The sequence below is a fragment of the Martes martes genome, assembly GCF_963455335.1.
Source record: "Martes martes genome assembly, chromosome: 4".
In the NCBI taxonomy this organism is placed as follows: Eukaryota; Metazoa; Chordata; class Mammalia; order Carnivora; family Mustelidae; genus Martes; species Martes martes.
This window is the reverse complement of record NC_137891.1, coordinates 117,516,519-117,529,959: the sequence shown is the minus strand read 5'-3', so window position 1 is coordinate 117,529,959 and position 13,441 is coordinate 117,516,519. Positions and strand designations below refer to the sequence as shown.

Sequence of the window (13,441 nt, the reverse complement as noted above, 5' to 3'; positions counted from 1 at the left end):
TATTTGTCTTTCTTTGACTTATTTCACTTAGCATTATACTCTCTAACTCCATCTGTTTTGTTGCAAATGACAAGATTTCATGCCTTTTTAATACCTGAATAATATTCCATGATGTATATAGATATAGATATATATATCACATCTTCTTTATTCACTCATCTATCAGTAGACACTTGGGCTACTTCCATATTTTGGCTATTGTAAATAAACATAGGGGTGCCTATATCCTTTTAAATTGTTTGAGTGTTAAGTGCTAGGTGTTTTTGTATTCTTTGGGTAAATACCCAGTAGTGTGATTACTGGATCATAAGATAGTTCTATTTTTAAAGTTTTGAGGAACTCCATACTGTTTTCCACAGTGGCTACACCAGTTTGCATTCCTACCAGCAGTGCATGAGGGTTCCTTTCTCTCCACATCCTCACCAATACCTGTTTCTTGTGTTTTTTATTTTAACCATTTGGACAGGTATGAGGTGATATATCTCATTGTGGTTTTGATTTGCATTTTCCTGATGATGAGTGATATTGAACATCTTTTCATGTGTCTGTTGGTCATCCATGTGTCTTCTTTGGAGAAATGTCTGTTCATGTCTTCTGCCCATTTTTTAATTGGATTATTTGTTTTTGGTGGTGTTGAGTTGTATTAGTTCTTTATATATTTTGGATGCTAATGCTTTTTCGGATATGTCATTTGCAGATATCTTCTCCCATCCAATAGGTTGTCTTTTAGTTTGGTTGATTGTTTCCTTCACTGTGTAGAAGTTTTTATTTTAGTGTGGTCCCAGTAGTTTACTTTTGTTTTTATTTCCCTTGTCTGAGGAGACCTATGTAGAAAGATATTGCCATGGCCAATGTCAGAGAAGTTACTGCCTGTGTTCACTTTTACAATTTTTGTGGTTTCAGATATCACACTGAGGTCTTTAATCCACTTTGAGTTTATTTTTTGTATGTCCAGTTTCATTCTTTTGTATGTAGCTGTCTAGTTTTCCCAGTATCATTTGTTGAAAGACTTTCTTTTTCCCATTGCATATTCTTGCCTCTTTTGTTGAAGATTAATTGACCACATAATTGTGGGTTTGTTTCTGGGGATTTCTGTCCTATTTCATAGATCTATGTGTCTGTTTTTGTGCCAGTACCATAATGTTTCGATTACTGTAGGTTTGTAGTATAACTTAAAATCTCCAGTTTTGTTTTTCTTTTTCAAAATTGTTTTGATGGCTAACTCTGGATTATCTAAGGGTTTGCTTTTTGGTATTTTCTATACTAATTGCTATTTTTATAATAGAAATTGAAGCTTAGAATCAGTTTTTTTATTGTAGCTTCTTAACATCACTTGTAATGATAAGAAAGAGAAAATAAGTAAATAAAATGAAATATAAAAAATTTTATTTCTTTTTACCCATTAATTAAATAGTAGAGTTGCTATTGCAGTTTTCTCTATACCAGTCTTTAACATTTTACTTAGAAGTCTGGGATATCTTAAGTTTGCTCACCATGCACAAATGTGGAACTTTAATTTTCCTTCCTAAGGATTCATCTATTGTTTTATCTATCATCTAGATTTTTTCTTTGCTAACAAATACTTAAATTTTACCTTTTCAGGAATGGGATATGGAGATAGAACAAGCACATTTTGTGGCACTCCTGAATTTCTTGCCCCAGAAGTATTAACAGAAACATCCTATACAAGGGCTGTAGATTGGTGGGGACTTGGTGTTCTTATATATGAAATGCTCGTTGGTGAGGTAAGCAGTATAAAATAGATGAGAGACGAATGAGGAAAGATGATTGAAAGAAAAAAGATGTCATTTATAAATTATTTAGTATGTCTTCTGAATAAGTGGAACTTAAGTTTTATACACATTTATAAAATACTAATAATTGCCTATGATTCTATCTTATACTCTATACCTGTAACAAAAAGTTGGCTATACATTGGTCAAAATAAATATTACCTTCAAAAAAGGTATTGTAGAATTAAAAGATTAATATTTTTCCTCTCCTGTTTTTTTTAGATTAACTTAAAATAAATTTCAGGGGTGCACCTGGGTGGCTCAGTTGGTTAAGTGTCTGACTCTTGGTTTCAGCTTAGGTCATGAGATTGAGTTCCTCATCCAGCTCCACACACAGTGTGGAGTTGGCTTAAGATATTCCCCCTTTCCCTCCGCCCTTCCCTTAAAAAGTAATTTCTGGGGATAGCTATTTCAATAATTAACAGAAATTGTTACTACTTAAGAAAATGCGTGAGATATATATAAGATATAATACAATAACTAGCTAATCTATTTTGTTACAAATTGTTGGAAATGATAAAGTAGAATTGGGAAAGGGTAGATATTTAGACAAGTAATTGAAAACTGCTTAGAGGGGCTTGATGATCTTGGGATGCAAAAAAAAAAAAAAAGCTTGGTTCATTGCTTTGCAGTTTTCCCAACACCAGCAATCTTCCTTTGTACAGTCTAGGTGTGAATAAATTAGTAGATGAATAAACGATTGACTGAATTCTTGAATGTCAGAAATTTCTAAAGTTTTCCTGTGTATTATCATTTAAAGATACTTGTCCCAAACAAAGGATTTTAGTCTGTCCAAAAGACAACCCCTTTGGTATGTCAAATTGGAGTGGATACTTAGAAAAGGAGGAGAAGAAATGGCTGATTAAAATGTTTACCATGTGCTAGGCACTGTCTTATTTGCTTTATAAATATTAGCTGATTTAATTTTTCACCAGCCTTTAATGAGCTCAGTAGTAGTCTTATGCCCATTTTAAGGTATAAATGGAGGCACAAAGAAGTTAAAGTGCTTAAAGTCACAGAGGTCTCATGTGGTGCAGCTGGGATTTTTTAACTCTGGCTCTCTGGCTTCACAGCCTCTCTAAACTATTATGTGTTGCTACCTCAGGGTATGGAATCCACCCAAACTTACTTCCATTCTTAAGACCAGTGATCCAGATCTGAAAATTTTACCTCCATCTCAAAAAGCTGTATTACAGCATTTTAGGATGGAAAGATATATTTTATCCCTAATCCACAGTGATCTTTGCTATTAGAGAATCCCAGAAGCACTCATAATAGTTGTTTCTATAAGCTCTGGCATACATGATCTCACCCCCAACTTTTTTTTTTTTTAAAGATTTTATTTATTTGTTTGACAGCCGAGAGGCGGGCAGAGAGAGAGGGGGGACGCAGGCTCCCTGCTGAGCAGAGAGCCCGATGCAGGGCTCAATCCCAGGACCCTGGGATCATGACCTGAGCTGAAGGCAGAGGATTTAACCCACTGAGCCACCTAGGCGCCCCCCCCTTTTTTTTTTCCTTCTTAAGAAACATTTTTGCTCTTTGTTTTTTGAAATGTGGTGTATTCATTTATGTATGAGATTTAATTGAGTTACCGAAAACTATATGCTAGCTTTAAATTTATTCCCCAAATTAGAGCTGACAGGCAAAAAATGTGAATTTATTATAAAATAACTACAGAATTAAGAGCCAGTCAATTCTACCTCCTCCTATCCTGAAGTGACTGGACTGCAGTAAACAAATGAGGAAGCTCTTCTGTATTTTTTAAAAGAGCTTCTAATTGATTAACCTTCTAATTACTAGGATATAAAAGACAAAGGATCCAGCTGTTCCTTCACAGTTTTTTATTGCAGTATCCTTTTTCTTTAGCATCTTTGTAAGAGGATAGTTAGGAAAAGAACTAATCTTAAAACTTACTGATATACTTTATACTTTTATAGCTTTAGTAAAATTTTAGTAAATTATAATTATAAATTACTAAAATTTTAGTAAATTGTAGCTTTAATAAAATTTTAACTGTGATAAAAGTGAGGTTTGGCTAAAGTTTATGTCTGATTTCTCTGTTGTTACAAATAATTGAAAACTCACTGGGTGTATCGTGCATTTTCAAATTTGTTTTTGAGATTTGTATTTGTGTTTGTATGGGTTTTGAGAATTGGAAAGACTCCAGGAATAAACTAGGTCCCTTTCCCAGTGCCAAATGAGAATGAAAGTATCAAGAGAAGTTTTAAGTAAACTTAGATACTAGAGTTGGACTCTTGACATCTGAAAAGACCATTGAATTCTTTTTATATCGGCTTAAGACACATTTGTTAGCATTCTGTTGTTAGTTCTGTTAGCTTATAATCTATTTTCAGAAACAAGGAATTTTAACATCTTAATGAATATGTGGGTATATCTTCACTATTCAGGAATTTATAGAGTGACATTTTTTAAATTCAAAATTGACTCATCAAATAAACAAAAGTGCTTTGTATTACCACCTGAAATTCTGATTGAGCATCCTTATAAAATAGAATTTTCCTCTCATTTGCTTCTGTCTCAATCCCAGAAAGAAATTTTATTATCCCACATAGTAGATATTTCATTTATCTATTTGATTTATCTATTTTGAGTGAGCAACTGAGGTTTTGATAACTGAAAAGTTTGAAATTTCCTTAGGTATGAGCAGTAAGATTGGCAGCTCAGCTTTAGGAAATTGGGTTCTAAATTCATTTTTATACACTCCTCAGGTCAAAGATCCCTCTCTTTCCATTAGTACTGCTTTCTCACTGGCTCTTATTCATTAATAACTTTGCAGGAGTCAAACAGTCAAATCTAAGTCATCTCAAATTGTGAGGTAATAAGTCTTATTTCATAGCCTCATTTCAACATGGTTGAGTTTATCCCTTTGTGCATCAGATTGTTTTTGTGGTTTTTTTTAAAGATTTTATTTATTTATTTGTCAGAGAGAGAGCGCGCAAGCACAGGCAGACAGAGTGGCAGAGACAGAGAGAGAAGCAGGCTCCCTGCCGAGCAAGGAGCCCCATGTGGGACTCAGTCCTAGGATGCTGGGATCCTGACCTGAGCTGAAGGCAGCCGCTTAACCAACTGAGCCACCCAGGCATCTCTGTGCATCAGATTGTTAAACTGAATGTAATTTAACTACCTTTTTTATGACGTAGGGTCATTACTATCATTATGAACAACAGTTTTAATACTCTGCTAACTGAAATGCCCTAAGACTGGTTGTATATAGAGCTTAAATTAAAAATGCCTAGATATGTGAGCTTTTGAGTTTAATTTTGTTGGCACCTGCTTCTTAGTATAGTTATTATACCTGCAGATCTCTCATTGTGTTTTACTAATTAATTTTCTGTTGACTGAAATTCAAAGCACATCCATATCAGAAATATTCCCACAAACTCTGTGCTTCTATGGTTACACTTATTACCATATTTACCCATTTCCTTCTGTCTTTCCACAAAATTGAGCTTCTTGAGGAACATGTTAATAATCTAAATGTTTTTCAGCAGGTAGTAGGCACTCAAAATATTGACTGTCGGGCCACATGAATAATGAATAAAACAAAATCATATGGAATTAACTGAAAGATGGTATTATGTAATATAACCAAATGTGTTATTAGAGTCTGGGAAATAAAGTTGAAGAAGATTTCAGTGAGAGTATATAGTGTATCATCTGGTTAATCTATTGTGTCTCTTTTGTGGCTTCTTATAGTCCTTGTTTTTTGATTTTTTGGTAGTTTGGTTTGTTGGTTTTCCTCACTGCCTGGTTCTTGGTTGTACTTTGGATAGGTGATAAGATTTCACAGTATTAAAATTCATTTTGACTTACTCAAAGATATTTTTTCTAGTCTCCCTTTCCTGGTGATGATGAAGAGGAGGTTTTTGACAGTATTGTAAATGATGAAGTAAGGTATCCAAGGTTCTTATCTACAGAAGCCATATCAATAATGAGAAGGGTAAGAAATAATGGTTTATAAACTACTTATATTGAAGGACATTTCTCAATTAGAATTTTAGAAGTTGTTTTTCACTTCATAGATGTTGCATGGTTTAGACAAACATATACCAAAAGAACATCTAAATCTTTGCAGGTTATAAGAACCTTTATCAATGAAGTCACTGCTTTTATTTTAACTTTTATACTTTATGTTAATGTTAGCTATTAAGAAGAAATCCTGAGCGGCGCCTTGGAGCTGGTGAGAAAGATGCAGAGGATGTAAAAAAGCACCCATTTTTCCGGGTAAGTGTGAAAGTTTAAAATTTTTTGTGAAGCTAGCAATTAGGTGTAGGAAACTAAACTGGTCATTTTATATTTTGTAATCCAGCTAATTGATTGGAGTGCTCTCATGGACAAAAAAGTCAAGCCACCATTTGTACCTACCATTAGAGGACGAGAAGATGTTAGCAATTTTGATGATGAATTTACCTCAGAAGCACCTATTCTGACTCCACCTCGAGAACCAAGGATACTTTCAGAAGAGGAGCAAGAAATGTTCAGAGATTTTGACTACATTGCTGATTGGTGTTAAATTCCGAGACACTGTGAAACCAAGTAAACTGACTCACAAGAAGACCTCTTAAAAATAGCAACCCTTCATTTGCTCTCTGTGCCACCAGTAGCTTCTGAGTTTTTTGTTTAAACACATGAAGATTTCTTAAAAGACTATTCTAAAATCTTCTTGAAAGTGGCTTCTTAATGTATTTTCAACGTAAATCTGAGCACTGGAAACAGTTTCATGGAGTTTAAGTGGAATGAACATCGGCCATGAAAACCTATCACAAATGAATACTTTTGGATCAATAGTCTATTTAAAAAGAAAAGGAAAAAAAAAAAAAAACCACTCTTCCACAGTCCCTAAGCTATGCCTTAAGTGAAAGGAAGATTAATCATTTCACTTCATTTAGGTATATTTTACAAAAAGAACAAAAGGGCTTAGGATGTTATTACTATTTACACATAGTAATCTGTTTGAATAAGGCAAATGCTCTTTTTTTAATGAAATAACTGTAATATCAAAAAAAGTGCACATTTTTTGGCTTTTTTAAAAAAATGAATTGATGTCTTGTTTTATAAATTTTCTATATTTATTAGGAAAAAAATTTTTATTGCCTTATCTTTACCAACCATGTTACAGAGCCTCATAGCTTTCCAGCAGAGCTACCTGCCAAACAATTTTTTGTTCATTAAACCATGCTGAAACAAACAGGAACAACTAAACATCAGCATTCACTTAAAATTTTAAGAATGAGGACTTCTGATTAGCCTGAACCAAGACACTGTATTACCTGTATGCATTCCCAAAGTCTAGACACTTGATATGTTCAATCATACCTTCTTCCAAAATCAATGAACTAATTACTCCTTTTTTGATATTCAGTGTACATTTATCAACCCAGTTTATTTTGTTCTTGTGTCTACTGTAGAAGGGAACTATATCTGTTAAAACATGGGGATTATCATTGTATACATGCTGTGAACATGTATATGTGTAAGTTGTAATGTATTCTATGTTGTAGGTTTATTATTTAATTTCACCACTTCATCACTTTTGTACGGTGGCCAAGCAGACGCCTCAAACTCCAGCATTTACGTTAAGTGCATTTGTACATTTTAGGCCACTGGATCCAGATTTTATATTGGCAGTTACTGAGGGCAAAAGCAATATATTGTAACAGAATGTATAAATATTTTTGATAAAACAGTCTATATTTTATAAAAACTATTATAACACTAAAGCTGTACCTCAAAAGTCTCAAAAATAATTTGATCAAATACTTTTTACAACTTTTCAGAGGATCCATTTGTGGCTTTTTTAATGCTGTTATAGGAAGCCATGACTCTTCCACTTGCCTGGAGTTTTTTGGTTTTTTTTGTTGTTAGTTTTTGCACTCTTTTCCTCCTAGTCTACGACTTTACTCTTTTTCCTTAGTTCAATAATAACATCTTTGATTCTGTGCTTAGCATATTAGGGTCATCATATCTCAGGAATAGCAAATTGTTAACTAACCATACTAAATTAACCATTTAATCACAATGATCTCATGTCTTAAAAATTGTTCAAATTTAAATTCTATGAGAAGCATAAAAGCATATTGATTTATAGAAAGTTTATATATATTTCAGCCTTGCTAGGTATGTTGGCATGTTTTTATGTACTCTAAGAACAATTAAAATTGTTCAGAGGTAATTCATATTTCCTTCCAAATTAATTATTACCCAAGATTCCTTGGGGGAAAATCTTACAGAAACAGGGAGCAGTATGTTTTAAAGTTATTTTAAAATGCCAGTTAACTTCTTTGTTAAAGGACAGTAGAGGATCTTAGCTTTATTGTCCAGCTTTAATTTACAGTGTTAACACAACATGAGAAAAACACTAAATACTTTTGAGGTACAGTCTGCTCACCTTTTCTGGTTCTCAAATATGCATAGAAAGCAATGTCTAAAATAGGCTTTTAGCATTAAAAACTGACATAGCAATTTGTAACTACACAGTGTACAGAAATTTTTTTTAATTGAAGTCAATCACTAAAAAAATTAGAGGGCAGGGTATATCACACAATTAAGCCGAAGAAAGCACTAATATTTTCTGTAGTTTTTAAAATATATATATATTTTAGTCAGATTTTAAAATTTTAAACTCTATAGAGTGTAAATATATTTTGCTATTACTGTATGTGTAAGTGACTGCTCAAGCACTTTGTAAGGAAATTATTAGTATATTTTAGAATGGTACACTATGCATTCAAATGAAATGTGCCTTTATGTCATTCTAAAAAAAAGTGTTTTGCAGTCATAAATTACCACAAATGCACAAATTAAAGTTTAAATAGATTATAATTTGTAACTTTGGTTTTAAGTATTATTTCCCTTTGGAAGCTTCCTGCTGGTCAAAATATGTATTAGCTCTGCTATAATCAAGATCTCAAAGACTAACTTTACTTAGCTTTCTTGCAAGTGCTCTTTGCCCTGCTAAGGCAAAATCTGATTCAGAGTGAATTGTCCTCTTCACTGGTAGTAATGGAAAACGTTTGCATTCTACTTGTATAATATCAATAATATATTTTATTCACTGGATATTATAGGATGCCTTCTGTGTCCTACAGACTGAGGATATAAAGATGAAAAAAAAATCAAAGTCTTAATAAATGAAAAACAGTGGGGATTAAAATGTAAGCACCAGTAATATATGTAGCATTCTCTTGTTTGAGGTTAACTTTATTTTAGGACCTGACCTTTCAGAAAATAGGTAAATGAAAACAGAATGCTAGTCATCTTATAGTCATCTTAATCAAATATTACAGATGGAATATTTTAGAAATATAAAATGATCCATGCTATCCCTATAACACAAACTGAGGTCACAGGGGAAATTGTCATTATATGTTGACTAGGTGAAAGCTGCATTATAGTATAGGTTCAAATCTAACAAAATTTTTACAGGTGGTGTTGATCTTCCCAAAGCAACTGAGGGTGAGTATGAGAAACCCAAAGGAACAAGTATCAGTTGTCATAATCTTAATTAGAATTCTTATTTGCTTTCTAGCTATCTTTTGAAATCTAATGTATCTCTGAGATACTGGCCTTATGTGTATATAACTATATACATATATAAATAGAGGTAAGTTTTTAAACAACTTCTAAGTGTCAGAAATCTTGCATGATTTCCACCTCCAATAAGACACATAATTTGAGGTACTGCTTGTCTCATTAAAGGTAAGAGTGGTGTCTGGCAACCCCTCACCCCAAAACAGACACACTTGAGCATAAATCTGAATAAGCTGGGGCTTTTGCACCTAAGAATTAAGGAGTGCTCAAGCACAAAAATGAGCACTCAGAGGTTGGGATTGGAAGCTGAGTCCACAGAGTAGGCCAGAGAAGTAGGAAGCTGGAGAGCTGGTAAGTGCCAGAATGGCAAGGAACTAGCTTTTGAAATGCAGGCATTCAGAAATGAGTTTGCCAAGGATAGATTACTATAGCAACACCATTATGAGGTTAACCTTGCAATAGCAGTAGAATTTATGTTTTGTGTTAAAATCCTCCAGAGGAGCCCAAGTTTTATTTTGCAAGTCACTCTTTCTCTACCAGTAAAATCAAATGCATTCTGAAGAAAGCTTCTCCAGAATGGGTACAAAGGACTTCCACAAATTAAGATCAAGTAATATACTATTAAAGATCACTGAACACATGAGAGACAGCAAACTAACTTGAATGAGTACTAACAAAATAGTAAATTTAGACATCCCCTCCAACAGGTTGCAAATATTTGAATTCTCAGATGCGAAATAGAAAGTAGCTATGTATAAAATGTTTATGTACATTTTATCCATATTATATTTATATATATTTATCCATGTTATATTTATATATTTATATCATATATATTTATCCATATTATATTTATATATTTATATCCATTTTATCTATATTATGTACATTTTATGTACATCCTAAAATTACCAGGATAAACAAGTAAAATTTTAAAGAAATTAACATTTTAAAAATCCAAAAATAAAAAATATAATTGATCAAATTTGAAACCATGTTGGTTAACAGCAGATGAGACAGCTGAAGAGAGAGCTGGAGAACTGAACAATATATCTGAAAAATCAGTCCCAAATGGATAAAATAAAAAGGAGATGGAAAATATGAAAAGATGGTTGAGAGATATGGAAAATGGGGTGGAGACTGAAGAGGAAAAAATGGAAGAGGGACAGTATTTGCAGAGATGATAGGCTGCAAATTCCCCAGAAATTAAAAAATATCCAAGAAGCAAAATATTCTCCACAAAGGATAAATATAAATGAATGTATGCATGGAACCATTGTAATGAAACTGTAGACCACCAAGACAAGGTCTTGAAACTACCCAGACAGAAAGGACCAAATTAGCTATAGAGGAAAGACTAACAGCTGGCTTCTCAATATTAACAGAGAAAGTTGTGCAATATTCTCTTTATAGAGCATTGGAAAACACAATGTCAGCCTGAAATTATGTAGAAAGTGAAATTAGTTTAAGAGCAAATGAAAATTTGCTTTAAAAAATAAAGGAGGGTTTCTCTCAAGGGTCCCACTCTAAAGGAAGCACTTCAAGAAGAAGGAAAGATCTAAGAATGATAGATGTAAGAATGATAGATTTAACTAAGACCCAAAAAGTCTTGTGAAAAAATGGTAAACACTTATGTAAATGAAAATAAACACAACACAATAGAACAGATGACTTGTTTGTTTTAAGTCAACAAATTCCAGACAGCAGTAGTAAGACAGTTGAGACAGGGAAGATCAGAGCTGAAATATTCTCTTGTATTTTGGGGATGTCAAGGTATTCATTAACTTTAGTTAAATGTACATCATTAAATGTCCAGGATATTCATAAAAAGAATATAGTGCATATAAATTTCAAATCAAGAGATAAAAAAGTAGAAATAAATTCAAATATATCAATAATCACAATAAATGCAAATGGAACAAACTGGTTAAAAGTAAGGTAACTTACTTTTTAAAAAACATAACTTTATAATATTAACAAGATACATCTGAAATATAAGTATATAAAAAGTTGAAAGTAAAAGTATGAGGGAAAAAACACAATGTGAAAACAAATCAAGTTAAAGCTATGGTAGTTTTACTTAATATCAAAACCAATTTTAGACCCATCATGAAGAAATATCACCAAGAGTAGAGTGTTTCTACATAATGATAAAAGATTCAGTTCACCAAAAAGATACATTAATTCTAACCATGTATATGTATTTACTAAAATAGTCCCTAAATACAGACTAAAGCAGAAATTGATAATGCTACTAAAAAATAATATATACCCATCAGGTTGGAAGATTTCAACTTGCATTATTGGACAATAGACTTCTAAAGAGGATGGATACAGAATGTTTGAACAAAACAGTAATCTTGATCCAATGGTTATTTACAGAATTCTGCATCCAGCAGTTAAGAGATTCCACATTCTTTTCAAGAATACATGAAGCATTTATAAGAACAGCCATAAGACAAATCATAGAAAATTACAAAATATAGTAATACCAATTATGTTTTCTTACTGGTTAGAACAAATAGATTTTAAAAGGTAAATAGGTTGGAAAAAAATGTTAAAATACCCTTTAATGGCTCAGAGAAAGAAACAATGGCGGTCATTAAATGCAGCAAAAACGATTCTTGCAGGGAACTTTGTAAACTAAATGCTTTTTTAGAAAAAAGAAGGTTAAAAATTTATCAAACTATTCATCTTAAGTCATAAAAAGAACAGAATAACTGAAAGTAAACAATAGAAAAAACAGTATAATAGAAGCAAAATTCCTTGAAAATTCTAACGAAATACACATAGGTGTGTAGTTAAAGAAATGTGTAGTTAAAGAAATGAAAAATAAGAGTAGGTATAAATGCTATTATAAATGAACAAGCAAAGACTTTTATGAGTAAAAAATACTATGAATAAATGCAAATAAATATGAAAAAATAGACATAACCTGAAAATTAAAAAAAAAAACTAGGAAGAAGAGTAAATAATATCATCACTTAAAGACATAAAAGCAGAAATTAAAAGTCCACAAAGAGTACACAGGATCCAGATTGTTTTACAAGAGAATTCTTCCAAACTTTCAAGGAAGAAATTATTTCAATCTTATAGAAAGTTCTTGAGATAATGGAAAAAAGTTATATTTCCTAACTCATTCAATGAAGTCATATAAGCTAGAAAACCAAATATACAAAGAAAGTATGTTACTGGCTAATTTCATTCAAGAATACTTGTAAAAGAATACTAAACAAAATACTACCAGATCAGACTCAGTGATATATAAAAATGACACTATAAAATGGGTTTATGCTCATAATGAAAGGTTGGCTTGATACTAGAACGTTTGTGATTGTCATTTGCCTTATTAACAGATTAAAGGAGAAAAAGTAATAGATTTAGAAAAAGCTAATCAGGGGCACTTGGGTGGCTCAGTGGGATAAGGCCTCTGCCTTCAACTCAGGTCATGATCCCAGGGTTCTGGGATCGAGCCCCACATCAGGCTCTCTGCTCGGCAGGGAGCCTGCTTCCCTTCCTCTCTCTCTCTATCTCTCTCTGCCTGCCTCTCTGCCTACTTGTAATCTCTCTCTGTGTGTCAAATAAATAAATCTTAAAAAAAAAAAAAAAAAGCTAATCACATTTCTGCTTTTAAAGGGGGTTGGGTGATCCTTAAACTGATAAACGGTATCTGTATTAAAACAACAACCGCAAAACTAAAATCAATGCTGTCATTCCATATGAGGAAACACTGAAGGTATCCCCTTTAAAATTGAGAAATAGGACTAAAATGCCTGTCATCACTATTACTGTTTGACATTGAACTTTGCTATTCTTAGAAATATAGGGATTAAAAGAAGGAAGAAAAATGGTTACTCGCAGATGATTTGATTGTCTACCTGGAAAACTCAAAATACTACAATTTACTGACAATGATAGTTTACCCAAGATGCTTGTTTTAAGATGAAAATACAGAAGCCAGTGATGTGCATACACCATCATCAAGCAATTGTAATACATAATGTTTTTAAGACAATGTCTTCTATAATAGGAACAAAACTAAGTTACATAGAAATAAATCTAACAAAAGATGTGCAAGATGTGTAAAAAATAAATTC

General features: G+C 32.5%; 1 protein-coding gene across 2 annotated transcripts in view; it reads left to right on the top strand.

The window, feature by feature from the left end:
• PKN2 (protein kinase N2) overlaps positions 1–8,641 on the top strand; it is a 131,201-nt gene extending 122,560 nt beyond the window's left edge. For both annotated transcript variants that reach the window (XM_080801017.1, XM_080801018.1), the window contains exons 19-22: positions 1,603–1,745; positions 5,647–5,754; positions 5,958–6,038; positions 6,124–8,641. In XM_080801017.1, coding sequence (XP_080657143.1) covers positions 1,603–1,745; positions 5,647–5,754; positions 5,958–6,038; positions 6,124–6,327 — 536 coding nt within the window. In that variant the 3' untranslated portion in view covers positions 6,328–8,641. The remainder of the gene's footprint in view (positions 1–1,602; positions 1,746–5,646; positions 5,755–5,957; positions 6,039–6,123) is intronic.
• Positions 8,642–13,441: the final 4,800 nt, after the last annotated feature.